General features: G+C 35.4%; 2 protein-coding genes across 3 annotated transcripts; one reads left to right on the top strand and one right to left on the bottom strand.

Annotated features, from left to right (window-relative positions):
- The first annotated feature begins 602 nt into the window (after positions 1 to 602).
- Positions 603 to 5005, top strand: LOC8269315 (serine/threonine-protein kinase STY13). The gene is made up of 6 exons (XM_015718165.3): positions 603 to 1326; positions 2535 to 2656; positions 3165 to 3361; positions 3510 to 3684; positions 4150 to 4284; positions 4431 to 5005. Exons 1-6 carry the CDS (start codon positions 1005 to 1007, stop codon positions 4635 to 4637), a joined length of 1158 nt encoding a protein of 385 aa, XP_015573651.1. The 5' UTR covers positions 603 to 1004; the 3' UTR covers positions 4638 to 5005.
- Positions 5006 to 5394: 389 nt separating this feature from the next.
- Positions 5395 to 9714, bottom strand: LOC8269316 (peptidyl-prolyl cis-trans isomerase CYP38, chloroplastic). 2 transcript variants are annotated; one of them, XM_025157020.2, is made up of 7 exons: positions 9414 to 9714; positions 8538 to 8855; positions 8204 to 8403; positions 6970 to 7205; positions 6539 to 6681; positions 5969 to 6040; positions 5395 to 5830 (listed from the first exon to the last, which is right to left on the bottom strand). In XM_025157020.2, exons 1-7 carry the CDS (start codon positions 9588 to 9590, stop codon positions 5603 to 5605), a joined length of 1374 nt encoding a protein of 457 aa, XP_025012788.1. In that variant the 5' UTR covers positions 9591 to 9714; the 3' UTR covers positions 5395 to 5602. The 2 variants fall into 2 exon arrangements, with proteins under 2 accessions (XP_025012788.1, XP_015573650.1); XM_015718164.3 differs by having other exon boundaries at positions 8538 to 8831; positions 9414 to 9708.
- Positions 9715 to 9955: the final 241 nt, after the last annotated feature.

Genomic DNA, 9955 nt, shown 5'->3' with positions numbered 1-9955 from the left:
TCATCACTTCTGTCAAAGCCTCTCGCTCTATCTATCCACATCTAAGTTAATTATACCAATATTTATATTTCTTAGATCAGTTAAATATATTAATTTTGTAATACTATATAAATGCAGACTTTGTGATGATAAAAATTGTAATATTTTAATGATTTTGATTCTTTTAAGATATTTTTATTGGAATATATTTTGATATTGTTATTTCATAATTCGAAATTTTGATAAGTCAAAAATATAGATTTAAATAGGTTTTATTCTTTTATAAATAATAAAGCAGTTATATTTTTTGGAATAGTGTTAATCAACTTAAACATTAGGGGTCAAATTGTAAAAACAATAAATAACTGAACCAAATACTAAAATGAGATACCAATCTATTTCAAGAATATTTCATATTTAAATGTCAAATAAATAAATTAGTCGAAATGCTCATAAAGTTTTTTTTTGCCATTAAAGCCTTTATTTTTAAATAATAAAAAAAGATAAAATAAAAAGTAAAGTAGTTATGGTGTTGTTTTGGCAGATAGAATGAAGGTGTGAGTAAAAACTTCTGGCTGGTCTGGTTTAAAATAGGGGGTACCTCCTACAGTATACCATACACTTGTATTGTAGCTACATAGAAACCAAACCACCTCTCCTCTCCTCTATATGATTACACAATAAGCCTGTCAGTATATATAAGATGGTGATCATCATCATCATCACCATCATCATCATCACTATCACAAGTATAGTGTAGTATAGATACAGATAGACCCCAAGAAGAACAGCAGCAGCTACCATACCAAAGTCTTGAAATTAAAAACAATACAACCGCAACAGGTCCACACTTCACATGCAGTTACTCTTTTGTCTTTGTCCCTTTGCACTTCAACAACAAACCAACTTCAGCTCAAGTTAACCTCTGCTTGCTAGCTATCCACAGTTTACTTTTACACTTGTAACCAGAAACAGAGACTCTGTTCGTTTATCCACAGCAAAGGGAAAGAAAGAATAGCAAAAAAATGAAGGAGAAGAGTGAAAGTGGAGGTGGGTATGTGAGAGCAGATCAGATAGATCTGAAAAGATTAGATGAACAGCTTCAACGGCATCTAAGTCGAGCATGGACTATGGAAAAGAACAAGAACAAGAAAGATACTGGTGAAGAAGGAGAAGCAGCAACAGCAGCAGCAGCAGCAGCTGCTGCTCAAAGACCTTTAAAGAACAATACTATTACTAGGCAAGAATGGGAGATTGATCCTTCTAAACTCATTATCAAAGGCGTTATAGCTCGTGGAACCTTTGGCACTGTTCATCGTGGTATTTATGATGGCCAAGATGTTGCTGGTTAGTACAATACTCCCACCCATTTTCCTGATTCTCTTTTTTTTTTCTTTTGGTTTTGTAAGCAAACCCATTTCTCCAAATTTGTTGTTTTGAATAATTCTTATTCATTCTTGGCCCATTTATATGAATCACGTATCATCTTACTTATTTCAATTTTCTTTCATGATCTTTAAAACCCATTTGGGAGTCGTATGTTGAGTGAGAAATGTCGCTCAGTTAGCTTGCATTTCGGTAATAGAGCTTGGCCATTTTAGGATTTACTATGACCAATTTCACCTCTAATTGTGTAAAACACAGTCTGTCCTGTGTTTTCTGAGATCAACATCTGCATTTCCTTTGCTGTTCTTTAAGAGCAATAATGTTCTTGCAGTTATTCAAATGCTAACTAAGGAGGAATAGAAGTACAGATCATTTTAACTTTTCTTTTCTATGATGGTTAGCACTTCTTCATTCAGTTATAACATTGCTGTTTTCAAAATCTCTATATGCTTGCTGAGTGGTAAAGAAATGAAATTTTCAGTTAATTATCTTAGTGATCAATTTTCTCTTAAACAATTCCTAAAACATTTACTTTTTTCTTAGCTGAAAATTAAGTCTTTCATGCATATTAATTTCTCTGGGACTGAACAGAGGAAACTTTTAATCTTTTCAACTTTCCCTTTGACAAATGAATCCTGTTGTGTGTTTAATATTGATGAAGTAGTTACCCATTGACACTTGTTGATCTAGCCTTGCAAAATCTTGTGATTTCACGAGACTGAATGAGTTGGCAGGTCGCTGCAGCAACTGCAGAGATGCTTTTCCTTTTACCTCAACTTTCATGTGTCCAGACTTATCACTAGTTTCCACTCATCTTTGCATGTCACTTTTTGGTAATTAAAAAGTTTGAGAAGTAAAAGGCACCTCAGCTGATTTTGACTCATCCTCTTTACCTATCTATAAAGGTGCCAAGTGGATTCTCATCTCATTGTCTAACTAAAGCCTTCTCCAGTTATTTTGGAAATTTAGACCTTATTGCCACACTAATTTTTAATTGCTTATTTTTGGATATGATGTGTAACTTTTATCTATAAACAGCATGGATCTAATGCATACAATTTCCTTTTACAAATTGTAGTTGCCTTAGCTGTATGATGATTAGTATTTATTCTTATACATTCCCCTTGTTCGAATTTGGCATATACTGATTTCTTTTCCCTTAATCTCAGTTAAACTTCTTGATTGGGGGGAGGAGGGTCACAGGTCAGATGCAGAAATAGCTTCACTTAGAGCAGCTTTTACTCAAGAAGTTGCTGTGTGGCACAAGCTTGATCATCCAAACGTAACTAAGGTAAAATTTGATGTTGTGACTCTTTTTCTTGACCTGTACGAGATGGATATGAGCAGTCACCTTTAAGCTGCCGTACTGTTCAATAATTAAAGTGCAACTTCTCTATCATTTATGGTGTCTTGTAAGTAAAAATTTGTATATTTAGTCTTTTTAAGGGGAAATGAACGTCTAACTTTAAAATGAAACAAGTACCATGCTTCTAACTTTTCTCCGAAAAAGGTACTTATAGGATGACAAAGGTGTTTAGTTCAGCAGTTTATACAAAAACTTTTACTGTTTGACAAGCTCTGTACATGTCTTTATTTTTTAGGAATGAAGCATCACTGAAGTTCTAAAGTATTAGAGGACCAAATATAGAAAAGTGTCATTTAGTATTTCCTGCAAAAAGATGGCATCCTTTTGCTCTTTTCTATGTGTTTCCTAGAACTGCATGTTTCACCTTTTGTTTCGTTTCACTGTTTAACTGTCTATGTTCTAGGATGGTAATCATGCCATATTCTTCTGACAGTTTATTGGGGCGACAATGGGCTCATCGGACTTGCACATACAAACAGAGAATGGTCACATTGGCATGCCAAGTAACATTTGCTGTGTTGTTGTTGAATATTGTCCTGGGGGTGCTTTGAAATCATACCTCATAAAGAACAGGAGAAGGAAGCTGGCATTTAAAGTGGTTATTCAGTTAGCGCTAGATCTTGCTCGAGGGTCAAACTCTCTTGCCCCTTCTGTACTTTATGTGATCTTCAATTCTGTTAAAATTTAAAACTTATTCTTATGAATATTTCCTGTTTTATCAATTGATATAAACAAGGTAATATGAGAGTATTGAAGCTGCTGTTTGGGTTTCTAACAGGTTGAGCTATCTTCATTCTCAGAAGATTGTCCATAGAGATGTCAAAACAGAAAATATGCTATTGGACAAGACTCGTACAGTGAAAATAGCCGACTTTGGTGTTGCTCGCATGGAAGCATCGAATCCTAATGACATGACTGGAGAAACTGGAACACTTGGATACATGGCACCTGAGGTATGAAGCTTATGCAGCATAGGAGCCTCATTTGATACTTTATCAGTAGTACACTGAAAGAGTACATCACTTTCTGACTAGTTAGTAAAAGATGATAGGTGGATCATAAGTTCATAACTGCATTTACAAAAGCTTTTGAGTTTTGATTGAAGCTCCCTTTCCTAGGCGTGCATCTTAATTTTACTTAAATTCGCTTAATCTTGTTATGGAGTTTTCCTGAGGGAAAAAAAATACGCTGTCTTTCAGAATGCTACATAGAAAAATAAGCAGAGTCAAAGTCTACTCCTCGGCCATTGATTGTTCAATTGCTTATATAAAAAATTTTAAATACAGGTTTAATATCAGATCTCAGCTTTAAAGTGGATACACGGTTCAAGAGTCTTTTCTTTTTTTATTTTCTTATTGTCATACTGCTTCCTTTCAGCTTTCAACAGATCTTTAGCCAATAACTTTTAATTGGGACAGGTTCTCAATGGAAACCCATATAATAGAAAGTGCGATGTCTACAGTTTTGGTATCTGCTTGTGGGAGATATACTGCTGCGATATGCCATATCCAGACCTCAGCTTCTCAGAAGTCACATCTGCTGTTGTCCGACAGGTAGGTGAAGTATTTCAACTCCTTTTCCTTTGCTGCAGATTGAAATACAGCTAGTAACATCCATACGCAGCATTTATAATCATCATTACATCCATTTCTGAGATAATAAACTGAAAGAGAAAACATTCTTGTTTGTAAAACAACAGAATCTTAGGCCAGATATACCCCGTTGTTGCCCGAGCTCTCTAGCAAATGTAATGAAAAGATGCTGGGATGCCAATCCTGACAAGCGGCCAGAGATGGATGAGGTTGTGTCAATGTTAGAGGCAATTGACACCTCCAAGGGTGGAGGTATGATACCTGGCGATCAACCTCAAGGTTGCCTTTGTTTCCGCAGGTACCGAGGCCCATAAATGTTGTATGGATGATCAGAAACTGAGTTCTAAGATTCCAATTGATATCTTTTTTTCAATTGAAGATGCTGGGTTTAAAGAGCTGAGATTATAGTAAACTGCGGAGGCTATATGCTAAGAGGAGCCCTGCGGCGACTGTTTCTTAATCGGATCATGCATTATGTAAAGCTCTTTTTCTTTTTTCTTTTTTCTTTTTTCTTTTTTCTTTTTTTCATTTTACTTTGTTCTTGTTGAGAACTCTTCATCCAATTTGAGTGGCCAGTCATAGCATCGATGGGATGGATGCCCATTCTGTATAATGAGCCTTGATATCAAATTTGATGTGATCATCATGAGTTACATTCCATGGCATGAAACTGTTACTGTCATATCTGTTGAATGCTAACATCTTTTGTAGCTTTCAGAGCTGCCTGCAAACTTGACATATGACATTTTTAGGAGTCCAAGGAAATGGGAAGAAAGAGAGTTGAGGAAAGACAGAGGCCATACAAAAAATCTGTCATCATTAGCTTGATGTTTCATCAGGGGCTAAACAAATTGAATTGGGTTCAAGTATTGAGGTGTTCGGATTTGGTATATTATAATTATAAGTGAGCTCTAAGATCAATCGAGTTCAAATTTAATTGCCCTAAAATATTAAAGCTCGAAACCCTAGTTGAGTCTAAATTAAAATATGAGATTAAAGTTTGATTGTTGGTCTTCAATCAACATAAAATACAATGCTAACAACAGGAATTCATGAACAAAATGATGAAAATATGAGAATGTTTTTAACATGAATGAATTAATGTTGGGAGTAATGAATTACACTCTCAACTCACGTTTTGATTCATCCGAATCGAAAATCTCAGACTGACTGAGCAAATGACAAAGAAGAATTCTACTCAATATAAAGCAGTTCATCACCTAATTTGCTGAAAGAGATTGACAAACTCGCATTCATATCACTGAAAATGCATCAAGCCCTAGCCAGCAATCTTGTAACTTGGATTAACTAAATTATCCAGACCAGAGACCACTTGCATTGATTCTATGACATCACCAACCTTCAAATCAGCCAAAAAATCCTCATTTTCTGTAACATAGCCGAACACAGCGTACCGACCATCCAATATATTTGCATTGCTGGGAGTCAGTTCACTTTCTTTCAGCAGCCAAAATATCTGACTTGAAGCAGAGTTATTCTCAAACTCCTGTAGAAAACAAAACAAACGATGAATCTAACAAACTTAACTTCAAAGTGAAATGAACTTTTCACACGAACACTTAAAAACACAGAAGCATCAAGAGAGATGAGAGAGAGAGATGCAGCAAATATCAAATGCACTCACATCCCTGGCCATGGCCATTGTTCCAAATGCATTGAATGGAAGCCTTGTCTGAGCCTTATACAAACCAAGCTCCTGTCAAGTCACATGACATGTAAAATCAGCATAGCAGAAATTTTAGCAGCAAAATAGAAAGATATGAGAAGAGTTTGGAAAAGATTAGCCTCTAGAAGGGAAATAGTGAAATCTGCAAAACATATTTTGCATTTCTCAATGCTATATTAACCCTTTCTTTCGGAATGAAGATAATAAGATATACTATTTCCTATCTACTTTCTTGCCTTGTCCTCCCACTTCAAATTACCAAACAGGGTGTGAATCTTCCAAGAAAACAATAATCGGCACTTTAACAATACCATATCACAACAGAAGCTAAAACTAGAGCCGAAAACACATTACATTTCATCCAGTGCAATGAGTATCATAAATTTTCAGATCAGCAGCCGGGAGCTTTTATACCAATGCAACAGTCTTGTTTGGCCATTTACTTTCTGATTGTTTAATTCATTAGCTCTATCTATATAGAATGATAGACAGATAGATAGATAGATAGAGAGAGAGAGAGCAGCTTACTTCTAATGTTTCCCCATAGAAAGGTGCCTTCTCCCCATTCACCATAATTTCTAATGGTATTGTCCGAGTTTTCTCTGTACTAGGATCAATAAAGCCTTCTGCAGGGCCTTCAGGATCTCCAGTTTGGACAACAAAGCCATCCGCTGCAATACATCAAAGGAAGTCTATATGTTACATCTGCAGAACATGATTTTAACTAAAGGCAGCTTATCCGCAGTATGGATGGAGGTGATATTGGAAAGAGGCGTAAGAGAAAAAACAGAAATGACACAAGTTTGGGTGCTTTCTATGCACATATATCCAATTACCTGCAGCCTAAAGGTAGAAGAGGTGCACTAATTGCCAACAAACCTGGTTATGTGGTCTCAAATATTGCACAACTGCTTTAAGGGGAAACAAGAATGACATGAATTTGTTTCTAGTATATTTACCTCTCTGGATTTCCATGCCATCATAGAAGTGCCTTTCCACCAAGTCAACAAAATTCCCAGCAGTTACCGGAGCATTATATCCATCTAGAACAATGTGGAATACACACTCTTCCATGTTAGGATTGTCTTTAACCTTGACCTTCATATCCACAGCTGCTCTCCCCTTCAAGAGAGGCATATTTTGATATTCTTCAGGTACTTCGTAAGGGAAGCCATCCACCATATCCTCTTCAACACTGCAGAAACCCAATGCCCCAGGAACATCTCAGCTGCAGTCAATGACAAGGGTATAAATGAGAATAGTTTATCTTACAGGATTAATTTTTCTAAGTCCTGAATTTTTATGTGACAACCAGGAGACAGTTATAGAAGTATGACATCAACACATTGTCATTGCTGATCCATATCCCCATGGAAATAGGAAGAACCAAAATTTTCAAGAATATTGCAATCTTATCATTTTGAGCCACAGTGGGATATCAAAATTGCCAAGGTAAAGAACTTATTAGAATGGAAACTAAACAGATGATCATTCTCTATATATAAAAGGAAGAATCGCTAAGAGATTAATGTTCATTTATACATCACTCAGCAGGTGAGCAATTGAATTAGTGTGTGACTAGCTGGATTTAACTTGATCACTTTGGAGAAAAATAGAGGTTTTTAAAAAAGAAGCACAACAAAAGATGAAAATAAGAACAAATTAAGAGATGTTGTTTTCATAAATTTAGAGTCTGGAATCTCTCAGCATTACATGAAATGGAGGTAAATCATACCTACTAAGGCATATGGCTCAGCAGCATAATCTACTTGCAATGCAGTGGTAGAAATCTTTTCACGATTGAGAGCATCTATTAAGCATTTACTTATATTACCAGGTTAAAGAAACTTTTGCTCGTCAACTTGCAAACTACCATAACTTTGTTAGAACTGTTAATTGAGATCAGAATAAGCAGAAGAACATGATGACCTGAAACTGCTTCCTTTGTCATTCAGAAGAAGTACTGAAATGTATGTCACATACTATAACCATTTTGTTACTTTTACTTATTTCATCATCTCAAAAGACTTTTTGATAGCTATAAGGCTATCACACTTAAACAAGTACGTTAATTGCTCTTTCGAGATTTTAAATCAATACCTAATATTCCTCATTTCTTCTCCTTCTCTTTTTAACGTAATCATGAACTTCAATCTTCACCGTGCCATTAATATAAATGCTTATAAAACTTACCCCCCAACATAATTAAGCAGCTCCTTCTGTTTGGATGCCACAGCATCTCTATTCCTATCTTCAACAATCTGTTGAAGTTCATCCATTCCAGCTTCTAGCTTGTCAAGCAGTTCCACTCCATGGTCCTTCTTTGATTCAGCCAATCCTGAAATAATTAAGGTTTTCCCCTGCTTAAGGGACCGAGATGCCTGCCTCACATTCTACATTGCATCGAGAGATAATTATCATGATACTATTAATCACACATCTCCAAAATAAGTAACGAATAGATATCTATTTAGAGTACATTATCAATACCAAGTTACACAAATGATAAAAGGTTTAAGGGTCTTACTCTCTCGACTGAATCAAGTGCCTTTACTCCAGCAACCTTGAGACTTTCTGTGATATCTTCAAGTGGTTTCTGTACTTCCCTTATAGCTTTATTATCAATTGGAAGTGCATATCTTAACAATGCTCCAGGGTCCTTAATTGGCGGTCCAGATATTAGCACTGAAAGATTAGGCAATGCAGGACTAACAGCGTATGCAATATTACTGGACAGATACAATGAAGGTACTCCAGTAATCAACCCAACTGCCAATGCAAGAGAAATCGCACATTCCTTTATCGAAAATGACTTCCCTTTCTGCTCAACGATAGCCAAAAGAAACTGTTCACAATTAATTCTCGACAACTGAAACAAAACTACTATAACCAAAAAACTACACACATTCAACTCATTCTTGTTGCATGCAGCCGTGAATCTATAGCTACTATTTTAGTACACTAATTAACCGATCAAAAGAACCGTAAAAAGATCCCAGTTTCACAGCAAGTTTGAAATGTAAACCAATTTTGCAATAAATTCTCATACACAAAATCAAGTATCTCACAGGCCTTTTTTGGAATAAATCGCGTGCAATAATTCAATTCAATATATTCTTGAAAAATCAGTTATGGTTTGATTTCATTTATTTCAAAAGGCTATGAGCTTCCCAAACATGAATTGACCAAATAGAATCTAATTGAGACTTGCCAATCACATCCAGAGCGTCCTGCTGAACTAGAAATGACAAATATTATGAAATAAAGCTAATTACAAGCCATCCACATGAACAAAATGAGACCCATTAACGTTTTACTCCCAAATTAAGTGGTAAATTCAATTTCAGGTATAAGTTCATCATCAAAAGTAAAACGCAATTCCATAATTCAACTTTATTATTACCTGTTGAAATTGATGTGAATTTTTAATAGAGCACCTGGGTATCATCCGCCTACCCAACAAAGCAGCATTGTTATGGAAAGTGTTTGCAAAGCCAAATTCGTTTCTGGGTTTGATTAAGAATTTGGAATTACTAGCAACACAAGAACAATTTTGGCATTGGATAATTGCTGCTGCCATAACTGAAGCTTAAAGCTTTTTCTTTTTCTTTTTCTTTTTTTAGGTAGATAACAAAGATATAAATATATATAACATTACTAAGTTGCAACAAAAAATTGAAATATACACTTTGAGAAAGAGAGAGGGAGAGAGACGGATAAGGTTTTGTTTGGTTGAATCAGAAATATAATGCGAGATAAAAGGTCATCCTCACACTTTGGATAAGATTGGTTTTATTTTGGATTTTGGATTTTATTTTATTTATTTATTTGTTTTCTTTTTGAATTACTTTTATCAGTCTTGTAAATGGGCAGGCAATGGGGTGGGGCTTAAAATAACTTTCTGGGCTAAACCCAGTTTAATAATATTAGCTGATCTCTGACACT

This window comes from Ricinus communis, chromosome 5 (genome assembly GCF_019578655.1).
Source record: "Ricinus communis isolate WT05 ecotype wild-type chromosome 5, ASM1957865v1, whole genome shotgun sequence".
Classification (NCBI taxonomy): Eukaryota; Viridiplantae; Streptophyta; class Magnoliopsida; order Malpighiales; family Euphorbiaceae; genus Ricinus; species Ricinus communis.
This window is presented reverse-complemented; position numbering and strand designations above follow the sequence as displayed.